Source organism: Diorhabda carinulata, chromosome 1 (assembly GCF_026250575.1).
Source record: "Diorhabda carinulata isolate Delta chromosome 1, icDioCari1.1, whole genome shotgun sequence".
NCBI classification, from domain to species: domain Eukaryota; kingdom Metazoa; phylum Arthropoda; class Insecta; order Coleoptera; family Chrysomelidae; genus Diorhabda; species Diorhabda carinulata.
Window position 1 is genome coordinate 19,604,200 of NC_079460.1, and position 23,429 is coordinate 19,627,628.

At 31.6% G+C, this 23,429-nt stretch overlaps 2 protein-coding genes and 1 long non-coding RNA gene across 3 annotated transcripts; 1 reads left to right on the top strand and 2 right to left on the bottom strand.

Annotated features, from left to right (window-relative positions):
• Positions 1-3,368: 3,368 nt before the first annotated feature.
• LOC130897237 (SWI/SNF complex subunit SMARCC2) lies at positions 3,369-13,377 on the bottom strand. Its single transcript, XM_057805995.1, has 5 exons — positions 12,971-13,377; positions 12,758-12,877; positions 12,504-12,617; positions 10,722-11,740; positions 3,369-10,613 (listed from the first exon to the last, which is right to left on the bottom strand). The coding sequence occupies exons 1-5, from the start codon at positions 13,085-13,087 to the stop codon at positions 9,125-9,127; spliced, it is 2,859 nt and encodes a 952-aa protein (XP_057661978.1). The 5' UTR covers positions 13,088-13,377; the 3' UTR covers positions 3,369-9,124.
• A 30-nt stretch (positions 13,378-13,407) lies between these two features.
• LOC130897245 (uncharacterized) lies at positions 13,408-22,830 on the top strand. The gene is made up of 6 exons (XM_057806006.1): positions 13,408-13,463; positions 19,734-19,795; positions 19,860-20,069; positions 20,533-20,720; positions 22,499-22,549; positions 22,606-22,830. Exons 3-6 carry the CDS (start codon positions 19,883-19,885, stop codon positions 22,687-22,689), a joined length of 510 nt encoding a protein of 169 aa, XP_057661989.1. The 5' UTR covers positions 13,408-13,463; positions 19,734-19,795; positions 19,860-19,882; the 3' UTR covers positions 22,690-22,830.
• On the bottom strand, positions 14,230-15,057 carry LOC130897254 (uncharacterized). The gene is made up of 2 exons (XR_009059679.1): positions 14,844-15,057; positions 14,230-14,381 (listed from the first exon to the last, which is right to left on the bottom strand). It is a non-coding gene; the product is annotated as an uncharacterized LOC130897254 (long non-coding RNA).
• Positions 22,831-23,429: the final 599 nt, after the last annotated feature.

Below are 23,429 nucleotides of genomic sequence, written 5' to 3' on the forward strand. Positions count from 1 at the left end.
TAATATGAGATTATATATTTTTTATAACAACACATTTGAATTACAATACGTAAATATTTGCTATGGATACTAAACTTTATCGGGCCACTCACGATACTGCGGCGTTGTACGATTTTGTCGTAACCAACGAATTTGATCGCGTATGCCGGATATCCAACGAAATCGTACGATTTGACCGCAGTCAGAGAGGTCTGAGAGCTGCAGTACAAAACCGTCAATTATTGCGTGGATTTGTTTTGCTTTTTGTCGTCTGTATAATTAATGTGGAAAATGGCACATATGAAGAATTTTGTGAATTGTACAGAGAACAATAGTGCCTTTGGAAAGTAAAGAGTGATGTAAATCATAACAGAAACGCCCAAAGAAGAGCTATGGACATTTTAGTTGAAACATTCTAAGAAGTCAATGAGGATTTTGTGAAAAAGATAGATCGTATAAAAGGGAATTAAAACTATTAATAAATTCGATTAAATCTCGAAAAAGGTTATGGTATTTTGAATTGCTGCCATTCCTGAATGATCAAGATGTACCCCGGGCAGGTGTTTCTAACCTCATTACGCACAAAGCGAGAGACGCTAATAAAATTACATTTTGGTCTGATATGACTGACAACGAAGACTTACTTCACTCCAGCGCAGTATCGTGTGTGTCCTCGCCAAATTTTCAAACAAATTGTACACGATCCTGTCGTACAACACGCAGTATCGTGAGTGGCCCTACTTAGAGTTGTGTGCGTATTTATTCATTTCAAACATTTCCCACGGACACTGTGATCAGTTGGTATTCTTGTTACTTAATTGCTCATGAGTTCCACTTATTTACCGGCGAATACGGTCCTGAAGTATAGATTTCAAAATTTGTTATTACATTATATTAAAATGTAGTTTGAAAAAAATATCTAACAAGGACATAAGTACACGAAAGACAAAACTCGGATAAGGCATTGGTTAGTTTCACTTTCGCTTTTTTGTGAAAAGCATATCAGCCCAGGGCCGGCATTCTCAGGTCCTCGCTTGGAGCGACATCGATGTCTTTGAAGGCGAGGGGATCTAAATTTATTGTTGTCTCGATTCTCATGCCCTTTCCTCGCAATATGAACGCTCCCGCCAAAGGGCAGAGCTTTATTTCACTCTTATGCGAATAGACAATTCTAATCTATTATTTTTATTGAAACAGTGTTTTAATAATGTTATTATTGTATATAAATCATTTATAATAGTAGTCATATATAAGGGATTGTACTAACGTATATTGAACTGCTGGAAGAACTAGAAGAACCTGAAGAAATTGTTGCAGAGCACCATTGAGGGGTTTTAAAAGTCCCCATCAGTGATGACCAATTTGAAAAAATATTCTGGCTAAGCAAAGAAACTTTCAGATATGTTTTGACACAATAAGAATGAATCTGGACGAACCTGTAAAGACTACAGTAGTAAGAACTGTTTTCCTTTTTTATTTATATAAACTTATTACAAATATGTGGCTATTAAAAGTGGTTAATAATCTCCAATGGTAACGAGCACTAAGCAGGAGATTTGCCTACTACTTAAGTTAGTAAAAGATTGGAATGTTGGAGACCTCAGTTGCTTTGAATACTAATGTAGTATCTAAAGATCTGGGGTAATTAACTGAAGAAGTTTTTAAAATATCCTCCGAGGAGTAAAATGTAGTCGGTGTGCACCACTCTGGAGTATGATACTAAAGTAGAAGTTTGGAATAAATAGGCCTAAAATATACTCCTACCATCTAGAAGGAGTATATTAAGGAGAATCAATTGTGGACATATGTGATTCAGCCTTCTCTTCTTTCCTGACAGTCTCTTTTTAGGTTTAACATGGATTATATTGATTATTTATTGGATGCACCTATTGAACGTGTAGTTCGTGATTCCTTTGACATTTACTGTTAAAATGAAATTATTTCATTTAGCTATTGGCAGCATTGAAGTTTTTTGGTACTGGTAGTTACCAGCAAGATGTAGGTAATAATTATTGTTTGGGTATCTCCCAATCAACATTAAGTCGATGCTTTCACACAATTATTGAGGTATTCAAAAGACAAGAAATAATAGATGCATTCATAAAAGTTCCCCAAATAATTCCTGAGTTAAATGATATTAGAAGAAAGGAAAAAATTACACAGTTGAAATGCTTTAGTTAGGAGCAACGTATCAATCTCAAATTTCTCGGTAAATTGAAAAAAACTTCGACTGAGTGCTATAAATTGTTGCAAGAGGCCTATGAGGACAAGCGTTTTAGCGAGTGCCGAGAGAGAAAATCAAAATTCAAGGCAATGTTGACGGTTTTTTTTTTCGACATCAACGGTATCGAGATGGCTGAATGGGTTCCAAAGGGTGAGTGTCAACCAGACTTACTATTTATCAGTTTTGGCAACACAGCGAGAACGAGTTCGTAAAAAACGGCCCAAGTTGCGGAAGAACAACTCGTGGATTTTTTGTGAAGCAGTATTTGGCCAGTAAGCGCCCTCCAGTGCTCGGACACCCGCCGTACTCACCAGATTTGGCATCGTACGACTTTTTTTGTTTCCGAAGATAAAATCTGCTTTGAAAGAGACCCAATTTGAGTCGATGGAAGCGGTAAAGCAAAAAACGGCAAAGACTCCAAAGGCGCTAACCAAAGAAGACTTCCAGCACTGCTTTGATCAGTGGAAAAATGTATGGAAAGGTGTGTGGCGAAGGGAGGGGAGTATATTGAAGTGTAGCATTCGAATGTAGAATAATTTTTATAATAAAACCCTTTTTCGTAACCAGTCTCGTTATTTAATAGTCAGACCTCGTTATCCGGTGTTACCATAACTAGTCACTTGTGTTAGAAATTTGCGAGCGGAAGGTTACATGAGAATTTAAAAATTCCATATCGCTACCAATCAAATAATTTCCTTTGGTGATCGATCGCTTGTGAAAGGAGTGAGTTAAGAATACCGGTTTTTAATTACCTTCATCCAAAAATTATATTTGACATATCATTTCGGAGATCTCACTTGGTAGTCCTCATTAATTAACATAATCCTGATACTGCTTATTGTTTTTACTCACCTATTTGTCTAATCAAACAAATTTTTAATTTCATAGTTCTTTTTTATTGATACAATAATTAGTAGTAAATATCAGTTATGCATAATTGACAAAGTATTGAATAAAATAATTGTGTCAGAATCTCTTTGTTTAAAACTTCGAAGGGTATTAGATTTGTATTACAAAAAAGTGCATTTTTAAATATATATACAGTCGATTCTCGTTAATTCAAATCTGCGATAATTCGAATCTCTCTATGATTCAAAGTTATCAAGAGTCCCATACAAAATCACTTTATATTTCGAACTAAATCAATACATTTTTATGTACTTGGTAATTCAAATGAAAAAATCATTACTATATAACAAAACGACTCGTTAATTCGAACTCATAGGCGTCCAACACTCGACAATTCAAAGTTGCAGAGAGAAAGAGGCGAAAAGATTGTAATTAAAAACTTTGCGGCAAGCGAAGGGTGACTTAAAAATTTCAAAAAAAGAAATGAAGTTGTGTTTGAAAAAGTTTGTGGGGAAAGTGGAAGTGTTGATGAAGCAGTTTGGTTAGATTGGCACGGTAAATTGAAGACCTTGATTGAGAACTATGATGCCCGAGACATTTTTAATACTCATGAAACTGGCCTATTTTTCAAATGTTTACCGGATAAGACACTTACTTTTAAAAATGAAAAATGTCATGGGGGAAAACATAGTAATGAGAGGTTGACACTTTTACTTGCAGTAAATATGGACGGATCGGAAAAACTCAAACCCTTAGTGATAGGAAAAGCAATAAAACCGCGATGTTTCAAAGGAGTGAAATTGTTTCCTACTGATTATCGAGCTAACAAAAAAGTTTCGATGACGACAGAGCTTTTTAACAATTGATGGGGACATGAAACGACAAAAGCGGAAAATTTTACTATTTTTATACAATTGCACTGTCCACAACAGTCCTCCTACATTGTCCAACGTGGAACTCTATTTGTTTTCGCCAAATACAACTTCCAAATTGCAACCATTGGACCAAGGGATCATCCATAATTTTAAGACATTCTATCGTAAAGAAATTAAGCTCGTTTTATATTCTCTCGACAAGCAGCCAACTGCAAATATCACAGTTCTGACAGCTATTTTACTGATTGACAAGGCATGGAGAGCTGTAACACCCCTAAAAAGTTATTAAACAGCAGCAATGTGTTTTGGAGCAAACCAGTATAATAGAGTTCCTTCGAAAGATTAATTAATTCACATTATGAATACATGTATGTACCTCTAAACTTTTGACATTGTTATACGAGTAGAATGGTAGTTAATAAATTATAATTACACTTATTAATTCGAAGTTTTATTTATTTTCTCTCACAAATTTCGAGCCATTTGATATTTCAAACACTCGATAATTCGTAATACATTCCCTCGAGTTTCGAATTAACGAGAGTCGACTGTATACATTTCAATAAAGCTGTGACAATTTTTAAACGTTTATAAATTCAATAAAAAATAATAATAAACCTTATTACTTCCAACCAAAAATCTTAATTTTTCTGAATTTCTGCACAAAAATTTGCCTGAAATAACTCTTCAAAGTTCAACTTAATAAATGGATGGTATACTCTAGGGCAGGGGTCGGCAACCTGTGACCTGTGGGTCACCGAGTGACCCATTTGGTTATTTCAAATGACCCACATAAACAATGGTTTTCAAGACTTTTGTTCTTAACAGGCATAATGAACCATTATAATGATTTCAATGTACACAATTTTGAAAATGTGTGAGGAATGGAAGAGTTTTACTTCAAAATTGATATTATTTGAAACTGAAAAATTCCATTTCTTTCCTTTGTTAGAAAGGGAATATGAAAAAGAAAAAACCGATGAACGCAATCTAAATATATTCGAAAACTGGATTTCGGTCATTAAAAGTGAATATGAAAATCGGTTTCAAAGTTTTAAGAAACGTGGAGAAATGTTTACATTTATAATAAAGCTCGATGAAATAGAAGAAAATATTATAAATTTGGAGTATTTTGAATATCTTAAAATTGACAATATTAGTTTAGAAATTGATTATAAAAATTCAAGAAATTGCGGAACGATTTGAAAAATACAGAAGACAATAATTTTCTCAAGATATCAACATGTTGGGCATTACTTCCTACGAGGTGTTCATCATTAAAAAAATGGCTTTGCCATTTTGTCTACTTATAAATGTGATGTATAAATAACATACGGAATAGAAACCAGAGAGGAAACAAACAAAACGAAAAGCATGCTTCGGGTAGCCGAAATGAAAACGCTCAGGACTATAGTGGGAAAAACAAGAGTAGATCGAATCAGGAACACTGACATCAGGAAACAATGAGGGGTGCAAGACACCGTAAGTTGGGGGAGTCAAAAAGATACTGGTAATGGAAGAGAGTAGACTGCCACGCATCTTACTTGAAGGGAAACCAATAGGGAAAAGAGAACCCGGACGACCACCTAAGAGATGAACTTATTTTAATTCACAAAACCTGCTTTTCTTCATACATTCGATTATCCGAATTCCTAACGACAACAATTAGTCAGGTTAATCGAATTTCCACTGTATGTTATTAATTTCTAAAATGCTGTTTTAATACTCGAGTTTTGGTTGATTTTGATCCGCGGCCAAAAAAGGTACCGACCCCTGCACTAAGGTAACGTTCATACTAATAAACATCGGTCAATACAATTTAACTAATAGATTTATAATTAAATATATATTTTATAAAAAAAATAGTGTAAAAAGTATAAAAATTGCAATGTATATGATTCAATATAGTGAAGGATTAACACTAGAAAAAACCATAGTTAGGACAATTGATGAGTTGGTATATAAAGTAAATTATGAATTTTCAGATTAAACGTTCAACACAAATTAATATTAATGTTAATAATTAATGAAAATAAGTGAGTTTTGTTTTGTCAATCCATTCAACTGTTGATTCTCAATAATTGTGTATAATAAAATATTGTACTGGACGATTAGACATACACTTTTATTCGATGTTAACAACTAAACTCACTGATTTTCCCAACTTGTCCAAAAAGATAAGCCCTCAAAACAATTTCAATTGTTGAATATAAAAGATATTGTACTGTTTATATAAATAAAATTATTTCAGAAGCACCCGATCAATAAAAAACTGTTCCCTGAAATTTTCATGTTAGTGGTGTGATTGAGGCGATGATTGAAATCTTATACTCAAAATATCAAATTAAAAGAAACTATAGAGACTATCAAAAGCTCTATTTCCAAAAATAAATAGTCTTTCTGAAACAGTTACTGTGGCATATATTTACACATGTTCCCTAAAAACATCACCGTTCAAATCAATAAAGTTGATGAAGTTAGCAAAATTAGATCAACGGTGTTAAAAACCTCAATATTATTATGAAATCTCAGACACTAGAAAATACCATTAAAAATACGAATATTTATAAAAAAATACCAATATCCCTTTTAACCCTTTGAGTACATTTGATGAATGAGTCTCGTCATCTGTTATTGAGCGAAGTTACGGTGGACGAGTCTGACTTGTCATCTGAATTGAAGTACTCCAACCAGTTGGCGTTGTTCGCCAATAATTTCCTGTCGTTGGTTTTTGACATCTTACAGTTGCAAATAAAGTTAATTCCACTTATTATTATTTTATCCCTGTTTTCTTTTTGATACGCTATTGGAGATGTCTGAATTAAAAAATCCATTTTATGACAGCGAAAATGATAGTACCAAGTAGAATTAAGGCAGTGAATTAGAGAATGAAAAAAAAATCCTCCTGATATAAAACAATTTCAAGAAATAGCTAGAATCAATGTTTTGTACCTGCGTAGATTAGGTGATAATTGTACACCATTGAAAGGGCTAGACCAAGTTATTTTTTTGGAAAATGACAGTAGAAGAAACGAATAGATATCCCAATCAAATAATTGTGAAAGAATGTGCAATTAAACGAAACCTAAAGTGATTTCCATTAACTGTGGATGAAATGAAAGGATATATCGCATTATATATTCTTATGTCTCAATTAAAATATCTAAATTGAGTTCATATTGGTCAAAAAGAACTATAATGAATACTTCAATTTTTACAACCACTATGCCACTGGATACGTTTTTGATGTCACAAGATTCCTTCACTTTACAGACAACGAAAAGTTGGATAAAAATAATAAAATTAGGAAAATTAGAAATAGAAATAAATTCTACAATTTTTATAATTCAGAAAGCGCAGAATCACTAGATGAATTTCTTAGGAAGTTCAAAGGAAAATTAAGTTATATTGAGTTCAATCCATCGAAACGAACGAGGTTTGGATCTAGAAGCTTTGCGAGTCTTCATCAGGTTATTGTATTTGATTTAAAATCTATGTTGGCACAGATAAATTACCGGAAACTTATATAGCAGCATATGAGAGTTTGTCCTAGAAGTGGCACAACCAATTTACAATTGGTATTCGTTTCCACAATTATATTTAGCATTACTGGAACAAGATACAATTGCAGTTAGAATTGTGTAAAAGAATAGAAAGCACATGCCAAAAGAACTTGCTTTCCTCAAACTAAAAAAAGGAGAGGCCAAAATGTTATCATCCCACTAAAATGGAAAGATAAAAATGATGTATACATGCTTAGTGCAAAGCATTCAAATATTGTAGAAAAGCGAAAAAAGAAAGATGACAATTTCGACAAAATTATCAAATATAGTCGAATATAATACAGGTAAGAAAGGAGTTTATAAACAGGACTAGTTGCTAGTGTGCTTTCCTTTATGAGAAAATGTGAAAAAGTTACAAAAAATGGCGTTTTATCTAATAGAAATGGCTATTTTCAATTCACATGTTCTACATAATAAAGTCAATTGTGGAACCAAAACAGGCACTGTCCAATTTCTTTTAAAAATTATTGAATGAAGAATTATTGGCATAAGTGGTCCTGCCAAATTATAATACCTGTGGGCGTCCTTCAAGTAACGATGCAAGACATCGTTTGCAAGCGAAAAATTTGACACATTTTCCAGAGAATATTCTGGAAACGGAATTAAAGAAACACCCTACACAATTGTGCGGCGTATGTTATAAATATAAAATAAGAAAACACTTGACAGTGCAAACAGTACCATATACCTATGCAATTACTGACATGTTTTGAAAAATACCACACAGTACAAAGCTAGTTCTTGTTCTTTATAAATATTTCTATTTTGTTTCATTTATACACTTATTTACATTTTGTTATTGGAATGTTCTTTGAAAAATATCTTTATATCACCAATTTATCATTAAATCCGTTATATGTGGATAAAAGTCTTCCATAAAATCAGTACTCAAAAGGTTAATAAGGCTACTGTAGGTACCACTAGCGAGTGATTACTGTTATTATTCACTTCAGAACAGAATGTAAATATAAGTTCCTATCAAAGTAAAAAATTGAAGAAAATATCAATCAGTTTCTTTTTGTTTGCAAAAAAAATGAGGACATAAGTTTTCACAACTCAAAGCTCTCTTGAAGAAATAAAAATCATTTCAACACTGACGATTATGCATTAAAGTCCCTAAGCAAACCGTGAAATTTGTCATGAAATTTCGGAGAATTTCCATTATTTCAGCACGTCTAGTTGCAATAATTCACAATTCGTTCAACTATTGTATCGTTTTTAACAATTTTTATACCCTAAGTTTTAAAATGGGACATTACATATTTATAAATCCCATAAAAACGTGATTCCTAATCATCAATTCAATAGAATTTAATATACATGATAAATTGAATTAAATGTACACAATAATTTGAATTAAATATATATGTAGAAGTAAATAATGAAAAGACAAAATAATTAGCATAAAGCATCATGATTGTAGTATTCCATTTAAATGGAAATTTATTCAGGCTATCAAAGCCACTTTTACCTGTAGCCTAAAAATTAAAAAAAAAGTTCACTTAATCTAATTTTTATAAAATTATAGCAAAAACTATAAATTGAGACTTCCTAAATTAATACTTCAGCCATTATAAAAACTGTGGCATTAGTTGGGAAAGTAGGATTCATGAACCTCCCCTCTAATCTTGTTTTTATATATGAATATGAGGCGGAGCTTGTGGAGAAGCTACTGCTGCTGCTTGGGGAGATGGAGGTGTAGGAGTTGTACTTGGTCCAGTTTCAGTAGGTGGGGTTGAATGTGTTGTGGGTGGTTGTTGAGCAGCCCATTGTCCTTGTTCGGCTTGTAACCTTTGATGTGCTTGTTGCCTAGCTCTAAACTCAGCAGCTTTCAACTGTTCTAAATGAAATTGTTGTCTTTCTGTGATGAGTTGTTGTCTTTGATATTCAAGACCTTCCCTTTCTCTTTCCATAGTAGTTTCCAGTTCTTCAAAATGTCTTAGTTTAATTTCTAGTTTCTTCATTTGGGTCTCAACAAGCAAAGCTACTAATGATTTGATTTTTCTTTCTTCTACAGCTGCTAAGTGTTTGGCTTTAACGGCTGCAGCTGATAAAGCAGCTGCCGCTGCACTTTGCATTTCACTATCTTTAACTTTTTCTGTTTTGCATTCAGATATATCAATTTTTTCTTCTTTTTCGACATCTGAAGTTTCTGTCTTTATTTTATCACTACTTTTTTCTTCTTTACTGTCACCATTCTTCTTTTCCTCGGCAACTTTATCTTCCTCTTTAATTTCTTCCTTTTTAATTTTATCTTCTTCTTCCTTATCAGGTACTGTTCCTGCTATACCGGTAAGTGATAAATTAGCAGCAGGATCATACTTACCTTCAGCATTTGAAGCTTCAACATTCTTTAAATGAGCATCCATAACAGAGGCAGGTACTTCATCTTTGATTCTAGCAAATTCATTCATAGCTGATTTTGCGGCTGCTGCTGCCACTCTAGGGTCAACTATGGATGCTAAAAATGCAACCGTAGACATTATTGGATTTCCTGCTTTACTGAAGGGAATAGGTTGATATGCTAGAGGTCCTAAGGCCCCTCCAGCTTCTGGATCTTCTAAATAAGGATCTTCAATAGGTAGCCTAAGAAAATGCAGAATACATTCATCCTGAGTGCGAGAACCTACATGTTCACACACTTTATTCCAATCATCTTTATACATTTCTAATCCTTCTAGTAATAATAACGTTTCCTGTTCAGTCCAATCCCTCGTTAGAGATGCTGCACTTTTGTTTCTTAAAACAGCGGGTTTCTTAGCATACTGATCTAATTTAAGGCCAAAACTAGAAATTTCTGTTGTATTTTCAGTTTTTTTAACATCCTGAACTTTGTCAAGATCCAATAAAGTTTTTGCCGCGCTAGGTTGTGGAGTTTTGGGTGGGTTAATAGGTTGTAGACCCGATGGTGTATCTGAAAGGATATGAAAATGAGATGTGGGCGGTGGACCCATAGGTGTAGGCCGGGAATCTGTATCAACTTGGTAGTTTATCAAACCCCATTGTTCCAAAAATGCATGGACTCGCATTATAGCACAAACATCTCCAGCAAGATTGCGTCTACAAGCTGTACTAGTTATATATTCAGTGGGATTAAGCCGGTAGGTATCAACCATAAAATTTCTGCAAATAAAATATCAAAAATTATTCAAAGAAGAGAAGTGAAATAAACGTGAAAACAAAATAAATTTTTGGGAAGAAAAATTTATTTCTTAAGAATAACTTTCTCACCTATAAGCTAAATATATTTCTGGTGTTTTAGATTTATTTCTTCCATTAAAAAATTCGGGCATTGCTCTTTTTTCCACCTCATGTATTGAATTATAATCAAACCATGCAGAATAAGATGGAATAATGATGTGATGAGTTTGCTCAGTTACATTATCTTCTTGTCCATCGTCTTGTGTATTACTATCACTATTTTTACCAGTTTGAGAATCATCACCTCTTTCTTCGTTCTCTTCTAAATCAGTTATAGATCCTCCTTTAAGTGGTTGTAATTCATGATCTTTCTTAACAGGCTGATTTGTTGGTGGTGGAGTAGGATTAACTTCAACTATATTAGGTTCTGGGGTTGGTTCTTCCATGTCTTTCGTTAAATCTTCAGATTCGGGATCCTCTGGTCTTGTTTTCTTCCCCACAGCAGGACTTCTTCCACTTTTTCTTTTGCCTACTTTTGACGGAGGAGAAGGGGAGCGTTTCCTTTTACCTTTGTTCTTTTTGTTCCTATCTTCTGAAGGATTCATTAAATCTTCTACAGACATTAATCTAGGATGTACTTTCTTCACTCCATTTTCATCTACTTCATAATCCTCCTCCGACATCCATTCATTATACTGATCAGTTTCATAAACCCAATTACAACTCACCCTCCATGGTCCTGAGTGAGGACTAGAATTATTTTCAATCGTAAGTCCCTCCAGTCCAGCTGACTCCAGGTTGACCCAAGTGTCGAAAGAATTTGGAAAATAATACCAGTGCATCATAACCATTTTATCTCTTTTGTATGTAGGTCTCCCATATTCATCCTTAAGTGGATCAACTGAGCCATATATTATGTGGGTAGCTGTATCTTCAGTTTCAACTATTTGTCCATTTCTTTTTCTGACCATTTCTTTTACTTTTTGAGCTACTGCCTTATCGATTTCTGGTTTTATAAATACAATAGGCAAGGTATATAGTTTTGCAGTTATTAGTGCCTTTTCCATACTTTGGAACATTTCATATACACGTTCCAGTTTTGACACATTCTGGAATTAAAAAAAACTGGATATAAATGTTACATAATGTGAACAAAGTATTCCCGAAATAAGGTACATTACAAGTTAATTAAGTTATTCAGTTATTGTTATAGACAAACATAGCTTGTTTATCATGGTAAGTGTTTAGTTTAGCATTCAAAGATATGCAATATTTTTATATAATAGATCTATTTGAATAATAAAAGAAAAAAGTTTATGTGTCCTTCATAACAAGATAACAAAATGAAAGTTTAAAGCTACTCATTCATTCCAAGAATGCATACCAAAAAAATTTGAACGATTTAAAAATAATAGAAATAATTGTTTACAAACATTTAAAATTTTTTCTGACAAATATCACTTATCTTCAAATGTATTAAAAATATATCTGCAAATGGAATGAAGTAATTAGTGATTGATTATCAATTCAACAAATATTTAATAGAATATAACTGAACGGAATATAAAAACTCAATAGAAATGAAATATAGATATATGTAATGCCTAAAACAGGAAAACATGTTATGTTTATGTTGAAAACAGGGAACTAAGAAGTCATGCATTCACAATTTTTTATATATATCATCACTGATGAATATCACATTAACGTAATTTAAAAGAATTATAATCAACAGTTTTGACAAAGTCCATAACATATATATTTAAATGTTCATATATTTAAGTTATACGCACTTGTAATCTGAAGATGTTAACAATAAATTTCTATTGCTACCATTTGAATTATAGTTGAAAAGAGGAAACAAAATATTACCTTTCCTGTTGGTATTTCAAACTTTCTCCAGCCATGTTCACTCTTAAATTTATAGGCAGCTAAAAGCATATGACAAAGACCTCCTCCCGGCTTAAAATCTAAGAAATATTTAACCTAAAAATAAAACTTATAACAATACTTGCAACAATATTGATGTAAAATTCACAAATGTTTTATAATGTTGGGTAATATTATAAATAACAAAATTAAACATTTGAAAATAATAAAGATTGATTATTTTTTTTAGTACTTACAGGTATACGCGTCATTGTTGGCTTCTGGGCATTCTTTCCCAAAAAATCCTCTTGAAATTGCATAAATTGAACTGTAGTTGTGGATAGTGTTTTATTTGTAAGTTGTTCGTTTTGGACGTACTTTAAAATAAAAGAACATTACAAACATGTTTCAATATACGTTTCAAATCATAACTAATTTTGTATATACTACTGATTGTAAGCAAAATTTACCTTTTTCCCATTTTTCTGTAACCAGTTTTTCACTGCTTCTAGAGCAGTGAGTGTTTCTGGGGACTCAAAATACTTTATATTTGGTCCCCCATCCATTTTTGGTCCTATAGACAACATTTTAGCAAATTAATGAAATGAACGCCGAGGTATGCAAAGCCGATAAATCACTTATATATTTGAATGTACAAAAAAATATGTTCCTTGCTAATATTTGTCGATGCTAGCATACTATCATATTATTAAATTATCTTCTTTATTGATATTACAACAATTTCAAGCACTTTGTCATCATTGTTCCTCGGCGACCACTATCACATCACATTAGAGCATTTTGACGTTAAGTTGTGGGAATACGAATGAATCTAGGGAATTTTCAGTCGAGTCAGAACAAAAATAACTACATGAATAATGCTTTTACCAGTAGCGTGGATACTAAAATTTGCTATTATTCTATTACTTTAGTTAAATTGTAGTTCAAATTCCTGGCCCCAAGGTAAGAAAATAAATGGACACTTGCTTCAAAAGTGTATCAATCTAACTCCCAGTTTTTCGAAATTGATAGCACTCTAGAATTATTTATATTATCATTATAATTTTTTATATTATATACAAGCTTCACACTTATTATATTTAAGAAACTATTATATTTTTATTACTCAAAGAAATTTATAGAATAGGTTATTCAACGCCATTTCGTTATGTTAGTTGGATTAGGTTAACGGAATATAAATGTTTGGGTTTTGCACAAGTTTTACTACAAATCATAAGAATGTCTAATGTAACCCCCATATATCTTTTGCTCTGTACTGTCTGCAGTGGTTTGATCCAAGCACTTTATCGCTTAGTTTATTATTTCTCAATATTGTAATGAGTATCATTTGAAATTGAATATTCCAAATATTGACAGGAAAATTTTATTATTGTAATAGTAGATAATTTAAATTTTGTTTTTTGGCTAAAACCCAGTTGAAGCTCAGATATTATGGATAACTCAAATATATAGTAGATAAATTGTTTTCTTAAACTAAACTTTTCAAGAACAAAAAATACATACAATTTAATGTTTGTGTGGGTGGAAATATAAATTTAAATTAATTATTCTGTACATACTATAAATGTATTTAAATTTATAGAGTGACAAAAAAAAATTAGTATAATTTTGAAATATAATTAGCTATTAATTTGATTTCTATTTGAATGATTTTTTTTTCAATTTTTTTGCTACCAAAAATATAATCTATATAAAATAAGAAACATAATTTCCAGCCTATTTATGCAGTTTATTTAAACTAAATCAAGTACACATTATATTCATAATAATTTATTTTTCTACAAACATATTCTCACATGGACACAGTACGAAAATTTAGTTGGAAAATTTTTCACATTCCATCAGTTTTTGGGCCTCATTCTGAAACAATCAAAAATTAACTCCTCAACTAGAGATAAAATCTCTTGGAATATATTTGGTGGTGGATAAAATCCACTGGTATTCAAAATTTATTCTAAAGAAAAAAAATTAGTTCTAGATGACGAAGACAATTATAATCATTATCAAATATTCTCAATACTATATTAATATTTTGAATAGAATAAAAATCTTAAAGCATTGGGTAGGTAGAAGTGAATATAAGTACAGCATAGGGTTTTGTTCAAATATTTTAGGGGTAAAATTAATGATTTACATAGAGGAAAGCATTTAAAATTTGCTGTGCAAGTGAGGTCTATATAGTTAAGTTTGATGATGAAAGCGATGTGAATATGATGATGTACAAATTTTAATAATAGGGAAATACATTTTATATAAAAATAACTTATTTAATAGCAACATAATACCTATTAAGCGATTATCTTATCTATTTGAGAAGCATACCTGAATAATTTTATAGATGAGCATAAGGGTATCCATATTTTCTCTGCAATTGTTGTCATTTTCATCTCCAGGATTAAGAGCTCTTTTACCCCAATTAGGAGAGAAGTTCACCTGTGCCGTACAAAATGTAATAATCGTAACGATAAAAACTAGAATAACTTTATACATTTTGATAATAGAAGTGATTCACAAGAAAGATCTGACACGAATGTAGTTTTTCGAACTTCTGGAGTAACTTTTATAGCCAGGGGTGGGCTGGCTATAATTGTCCGCTTCGACTAGTCTGCTCAGATCTGCTGTAACCCCTGCCAATCAATTTAATTGGAGAAGCCCTTCGGTAAATATAGTAACAATATCAAGTTGGAAACATGCCGTATACTTTTCAAATTCGCTATTTCCGTTAAAGAAACACTAGAAACTTTTCTATTTCCTCGCGATCGATTAAAGTTACAAAACGATCAGATAGATTTATTGAAGCCTCATTTAATTAGTCGGTATTACGTACAGAACAAATTTGTTGCTAAAAATGTGAATAATGGAACTTTTTATAAGAAAAAATCGATATACTTACATTAGTCCACAATAGATTATGAATTTAATAGCACACACAGTATTCGATTATTTTTTACAAGAATGATTAGAAATATTATAACAAATGCAGTGGAGGTGCTCGATTTGAAGTTACTGAACTGCAAGAAACGTTAAAGAATAATTTAGTGTTCATTGGTCACTTCAAATATATCATTTTTAAAAAGTATAACCATCATCAGCAATTAAAAAGTTATCTATAGGTTAACAGGCAGCGGATTTTAGGAAGTTCAGTAGATTTCTGGAGAAAACTAACATGATATTTGTATCTAATGTCCAATATCTCGCGAGGCGCCTCCTAGCAGCTCTCGACACGAGTCTTGGTAACTATCTACACTATCGTTTTAAAGTATACTCACGTCTCTTGACTCGTACCCGATTAACCGACTCAGAGACACCATCTACACTCTGGCACTTGAGTTGCGTCGCGTAGCCTCGTGGAGAATCTGAATCGGGCATAACAAAACCAGCGACTATCACCAGAAATTTAACACGAATCACTTTGTATTGTGGTTTGAGTCCATCCTGAAACATGTAGATCAGTCTAGTTTTGTAATGGCACTTCCTATCTTAGTAGCCGGAGCGAACGTATTATCACTTCAAACAAACTCACTTCAGTTTGCATTTTGCATATATGTAATATTTCTACATGAACAGGTTAAACTGGAAGGAATGTCCCACTACTAAGGTACCAACTATTTTCTCTCTCGTTCTAGATACCTGGTTCAGATTGCGCATGCTTGAGAATACTCAGAACCAAGCTTGAACTTCGAAGGAGAGAAAAAGCGTTATCATTCTCTCTTCCTTGGTCGGAACAGCTTCCATTTATAGAAACTGTCCATATAGAAGTATTACATTCCCCGTAAAGGGAAAAGTTACCCACTAAGAGAAACAGCAACTGCATTTTTCCGTCTCACTTATTCAGACTCGATACGTTGTGCGCAAGCGTTGCGACTGTAGTAGGGAAGTGTAGTGGGAGAAGCTCCATACACCGGAAGCGTATAACACTGTTATAGTAACCACTTTTGGGTCGTGGGATCGAATCACACGGTTAATTTTTTTATTTGTTATTATGAATTTTTTATATGTATGTATATAAAATTATTTTAAATAATTGAATTACAATTTCATAATGTTTAATTGCCTCATTCAAATTCAACATCTACGTATACAATTAAGCTTGTGAGCATGCTCCATTTTTGGGCATGCGCATAGCATTTTAAGTCCAGATGACGGATATATGTAAATCTGTATCGTAGGGTCTCTGCATGATTTTCCAGACCTCTACTAGTAATATATGAGTTCGCCTTGTTCTGTTTTTGTTCATTGCAATCATTCACCATTTCTTTTTGTCCATTTCTTAAAAATTATGTTAGTGTTCGTTCCAACCTATCAAAAAGCCGCCATTGGTACGGTGACGATTCTGCGCAATAAAGATTACGTGTTCCAACCGGACAGTTGGTATGGGAAAAAACGTCCGTACGTTACAGTGCCAATAATATTCATTTTTCTCTCTCGTTCGAGACACTTTATCTATATTGCGCATGTTTGAGAATGCGCAGAACCGAGCCGGAGCCTCGTAGGATAGAGATACATATATGACCGTTATACGAACGATTCTGATATGTGTTCCAACCGACTTAGCTATCGTTTGTGAACCGTTTCCGTTACTTGGTTGGTAGCAAGTACTGTTACAAGAACCGTGCAAAATATCATTTAAACGCTTTCAATAACCATTCCAAGGACGGTCCAGATTTTCAGATTGGAACAAAAATATAAGTGAAAGTGCACATTGCAACAGCAGCGGCCACTTAAACGTCCATGTTGCCAATGCGCAGACTCGGAGCGATAAATACGAGAACTTCTAAGGAATCTACCTATAATATGATCAAAATTCACTTTTATATTATTATATGAGAGAAGAATTATGATAAAATATTTGCATAATTTTTCGCATTTTGCTTTATTTCTGAATGTGATTTGACTCTAATAATTTGAGATATTTATCCCGGGGTTACAAAACATAAACATGAACGTAAGAATCCAATAAGGAGGCGCCAGATCTAATTAACGATTTCTTAAATTATCTGATATAATCAGTCTTATAACGTCGAAGGTCGTATAAAGAAAATATAGTAAAAATAAAAAATATATTACATATTCTAGATCTTTCACACACTTTTTCAATTCTTTATCTAATATTTTGCCCTTAATATATTCCATGTGAATTAAAAAAAACTCACTGTATATAAAGCTACATAAATTTATTGTTGTATGTAATATTATGTAATCAACAATTACATCTAGAACCATAGGAAAATCATAAATATAGATAATTTGAGGCATAAAATAGTGTATATTGTAGATTCAATTTCTAATATCTTTACAGTATATTGTTTACAATATTGGTATAATATTTTGTACTGAAAAGGGACACTATTTTCAGGTTAGAAAACCATGTAACCATAGAAAACATTTTATAGGATTTATGATCTTTTAAAAACCATTATTGTAATGAAAAGGGATATATTGCATTCTCATATTTAAAAAACATTGCAACCGTAAGAAACTTTCTATACTTAAAAGTAGTGATCTTCATTGTAATGAAAAGAGACACGTGGTGATAAGAAAATGATGAAATCAATGCGCATATTTTGAGACTTTTCAGTCACTTGTGGTTAATCAACTATTGATTTCATGGAAGCTTGTTGCTGCGGATACTATTGAAACATTGGTGTTAACAATAATGATACATTCAAAAAACTTTAAAAACATTATATTCAATAAGTTTGGTTGGGATAGTTACTTTTCAAAGAAGTACTAAAAGCCAAAAAGTTTCAAAACTGAAATTTTCAAAAAAACAATTTGGAAGAATCTTATTGCAAAATTTTATTGGGTTCAAAAGGTATTCAATAAAATGAAAGAGTTAAAACTTTTTGTACACATTTGTATAAAGGTTTTATCAAAATAATTTTTGACTCTGATGGATTTAATTTGTGAATCACAATTTTATTATAGGACTCTGTAGTTAAGTTATGCTAGTGCGTTGTCCAATAAACATTAACCAGAATGATGATCAAACAGAAAAGTTTTTATAGTTATAAATCTCTGCATGTCTCTAAATAATGAAAATATTAGAGGAATGCAATTAAAGTTATCCAGGACTCTTCTGGTTTTACATTTTTCCACTTCAATAAATGCTTTTGTGCTATTCTAAATGCAATATCTGGGCACCAAGACCAAAAGTATTAAAGTAAAATGTAACATATTTTACTGTATTTTTGGAAATGCCTGAAAAGAAAATCTGCGATGTTTGAGGCCCGGACAGCAAAGTTAAATCTAATAAAAAGTTTATCTCGTTAAAGAAAGAGTTCGGTGAAAGCACAACCGTTTTATTATGTTACACAGATAACGACAAGTAATGAAAACGAAGGTAGGAGTAAGTATACAACATTTATTTGTTTTAATAGAAATTGATTGTATGTTTACACAAACAGTTATATTGGATATGAAATAAGAGTTACAAATACAAGATTGATTGATGTTCGAAATCGAATTTTTAAATCCAAAACCTGTGGCTTCTTTTAAACTATTGAGAGTTTATGTAAAGTAAGACATTTCAACGAAACATTTTCATACAGGTAGGTAATAAGTGATTGAATTTGCAAAATCAGTTGCTTTAATATAATTTGCCATGACAATATAAAATATGAATATTTTATCATAGAAATCTGTAGTTTTCGGTGTTCAACGATCCTTAAACGTTATCGGTTTCTGTTCTCTAATTCTACAATTTAAATTTACCCACTGACGGCTTGGTAACAATTATTTTTAAAGTGATTTGGCTTTTTTTTTATAGAAAGACTATCAAGCGATTCTTTGAAAAAATACGTCTAATATTCTTTCGCTATTAATATTATGCCAAAATACAAATATTTATATGGTTCTTAACATTGAATATGCCGCTTTCTATTCTGGTCTTACCAATCTGCCACGCCAGTTATACCAATACTAATGATATGCCTTAAACAATTGATTTGGACAAAACAAAACTTATTACTTTGGGAACAATGAAATCAATAAAACAAATGATTTTTCGTCTATTAATTTTACATAACAATGTATAGAAAGGATTATTAGTTATCGACTCTTTTTGGTACTATTATTCATTGTATCAAGATTAGTAATAAAGATGTACATTAATGAGCATAAAATTAAGTTTTGCCATAAACAAATTTTAACCAGTTCAATGCTACCAACTATTAAAACGATACATCACTAGAAAATGTGTTTTGTTTACAGTTAATTTTGAGGTTGACTTCTGACTTGTTGACACGCTCAACTGGGTGTGCCTTATTAATAAGGTAAGTCCTAGTTTAATCATCTTAATTATTATATTAATATACCGTGTATTTTTAACATTCTCAGGCAGCAAGTATAAATACTCCAAAATGGTGTTATTGAATTCTTGTTGGTCTCCATGTATTTGGACTGATAACTTAAAATCTGGGTGCAATGCAATTGCATTTTATACTGGAGCAATGAGTTTAGTATTAATAACGTTTATTATATTTGACATGACTGGTGGAGACTCGACACAATTATACAATCCTTTATTTGAAGCAGATGTTCGATTATGTGAGTAAATAAGTATTGTCTTTGTATGTTCATACATTGTTTTAGGTTAGTATTAAATGTTCATATTTGTATCCTTTTTGTATACAGTGAAGGGTGTATCAAAAATTCATACCTAAGGTATAAACAATGTTAGCTCGTTAACATACATTTTTCTCTACGAACTATTGATGGACATATTACCTCAAAGTTACAAATATAAATTGATTTTTCATTCATATTTATTAACGTTTTAGTTAGATTTGATTTTTTATGTATCAATTCAATTTCAAAGAGCATCCATATCAGTTTATTGTATGAATTCTTTAAAATTTATGAATAAAAACCATTTTCTGTGCAAGTTTTGTGGTATTTTACTCAGAATCCTAGTAGAGAAAAAATTTACACGAAATTAATATTTTTTATAATTATGAATCTTTAGATCATCCTGCATGTGAAGCTTTACTTATGTAATGTTTTTTTGTAGCTATGCAAGTGATAGGATCTCTTCTGATTATTTATTTTATGCTACTAATAGCCGCCTCATTCTCCCTTGTGTGGGGTATAAGGCAAATGATAAGAGGTTTTATGGTGCCATGGATGGTTGGTTTTGGAATTGCTATTTTGTTTCAACTTGTCTTTGGCTTGTGGTTGATCGGAGGTTATTATATTTATGTGAGTAATTTCTTGAGTAAAAAGTATTCAGATACTTTTTTATCCTTTATACACATAACACTTGTTGAATTAATACTGTGTATCCAAATAAATCAAAGTCTTATATTAGTTAACAATTTGAAATTAATTTTTAGAATAGTAGTTTGCAAAATTGATGTCATTTCATAAGATTTATAGGATAACAAGAACAAATTGAATCTTTGGAATGAAATTTGGCATATTCTCTTTGGTTACTGAGTTATTGCAATGATCTAATTTAATCTAGAAATTATATTAACAATGTTAACTAAAAAAAATGACTGATAAGCTCTGTCATTATTAGTATAAAATTCTATGATTATTTGTTTTAAAAATGACATCTTATTACTCTAATTGACAATATGTTTTTGCCTTAAAAGTATTAAGTATATAAATAATAATCCCTATGCTGCAGCTAGAACTTATACAGTTAAAAAAAGTGATATAACCCAGAAGCATAAACTCACCTGTTTAAGAAAGATCACTTAAAACAGGTAATTAGAACTGAACCTACAATTTTTAAAGGTTCATGAAGATATGAAGTAATGGATTATGTCCAAGACAATGTTCGATGAACATTAGGGCTATAATAATGTAATTGACTCACACATTATATCCAACCAACTTAATTCATTGCCAAATTGACATTTTTTTTAATGACAATTTGCCCCTGCCATTTCTTGATCAAATTCTATTAGCAATATATTGAGTTGCTGGCTCCAAGTGATAACTTTATTATCGAAATTATCCAATTCTTCAACTTGAAGGAATATTTTGTATTACATCACTTATTTTTCCAGGATTCTTGATAGAAAAGCTATACTTCAAATGCGTTGAGAGATTTAGTAGCCCTCCTTTATGCTGTTATGACATTTATAGATGAGAACATATATATTCAATATTTAATTAGCAATTGTGCAAAAATTTGCATTGAAGTAGAAATCGATTTGTTTTTGTAACTTAATTTCTTGTTATATAACAACTATTTATTTTTAATGAAGTTCACATTTTGAATCTGTTTTTATCAATAAATGTAACCAAAGACTTATTTTATTCTTACGATTTAATTTGTTTTACTGATGTTGGTTGTACAAAAAGGACAGAAGCACACTATAGATAATTCAAAATAGAATTTGATAAAACATTTGATGGTACTGTCTTTGGAGAAGTTAATCCTTAGCTCCTAGTAGAAAACATTTAACTGACATTGGTACATATTATATTAACAGGTGCTAGTTTTTAATTTCAAACAACTATTGGTGCATTCTACTAAGTATTCACGGCGCCTTTTGGGCGACAATGTCACTCATGATGTCACGACTACCCTAGTCAAGAGATGGGTAAAAGGGAGTGTTGAAAGAATAGGCGGAATTTTTAAAAATCAAGCTACGCAAATTGTAACCATAAAAATCTATCTCGTTATTTGATACGGAGGATATAATAAGAATTTTTGAAGCATTCTTGTGATGCACGACCAAATATTTTACTATCGCCGCAGAAGATCTTTTGATTTTTCTTTAATGTAAATCAGTTGAGCACTAAAAAACTCAATGACTTACAAATTAGAAAATAATCTCTTAAAGCTTTAGTTTTTCTATGCTCAAAACACCTTGTGAGCCATTTCACTTGGGTTAACGCTCTGGACTAAGTAGAACGGGAAAGATCGTGGTCGTCGTGAGTGCTTAGTAGAATGCACCCTATGTAGCAACTAGCCATTTGTTAAAAACTGATATAAAAATATTCAATATGTTCTTTTTCAGCTTGACACAGTTCTATACTCTTTGGTTATATGGAGTTGGATGGTATACAATGTAAGATCATTGGGTATTTAATAAAAACTTTAAATTTATCAAATTTTTTGTTTTAGGCATATTGTTGGCTAGTTGTTTATTCACAATACAAAGTTATTAAAAAGTTGCAGTCGCCGAATATTGAGCTACTGTGGCCATAATTATCTAATATATATATATTCATATTTTCCGTCCACATATAGACTGTTTATAAAGTTGTTTATATGTATATTAAGCATGTTTTTTTCTGTATTAATTGACAATTTAGATGTAGTTTTTAATATATTTGTATTTTTGGTAAATGTTTTTTTTTTCAATTAAGTTTAAGTCCACTTCTTTCCCATCATTTCATAATCTATTGCAGTAAAAAAACAGTATTTACACAGACGTTAATAAATGTCATTGAACTTTGATAAATTCCACCAGAGTACAAAAAAAATATAAATGAAGACATGTTTTTAGTGTAACATTTCTGTATATATATTCAAATAGTCCACTAATTTTTTTTTTTTCATGAGTCAACTATCTATTGTTTCAAATGCAGCCGTATACATGCAAAACAAAAGCATTTGTGCTGATAAATGGAAAGATAAATTTATTAATTTTTTATTTTTAAATTATACTGTATCTAGCTATTTGCAACACTGTACTAAACACAACCATAACATTTTATCAGTAATGTGAAGATTTAATTTAAATTGTGTCAACTTCCAGATTTTCAGGGACGAACTTGTTTGTTTTTTAACTTCAAATTATCGAAGCATATCATATACCAGGAATCCATGTAATTTGACCTGTTGTCTCAAAGAAACGGTTTCATATATATTTGAGGTTAGAACAAAACGAGATACTGAATCATAAATCTTTTATTGGTGAAAAAGCTGAAATGCTTAATCTGCAA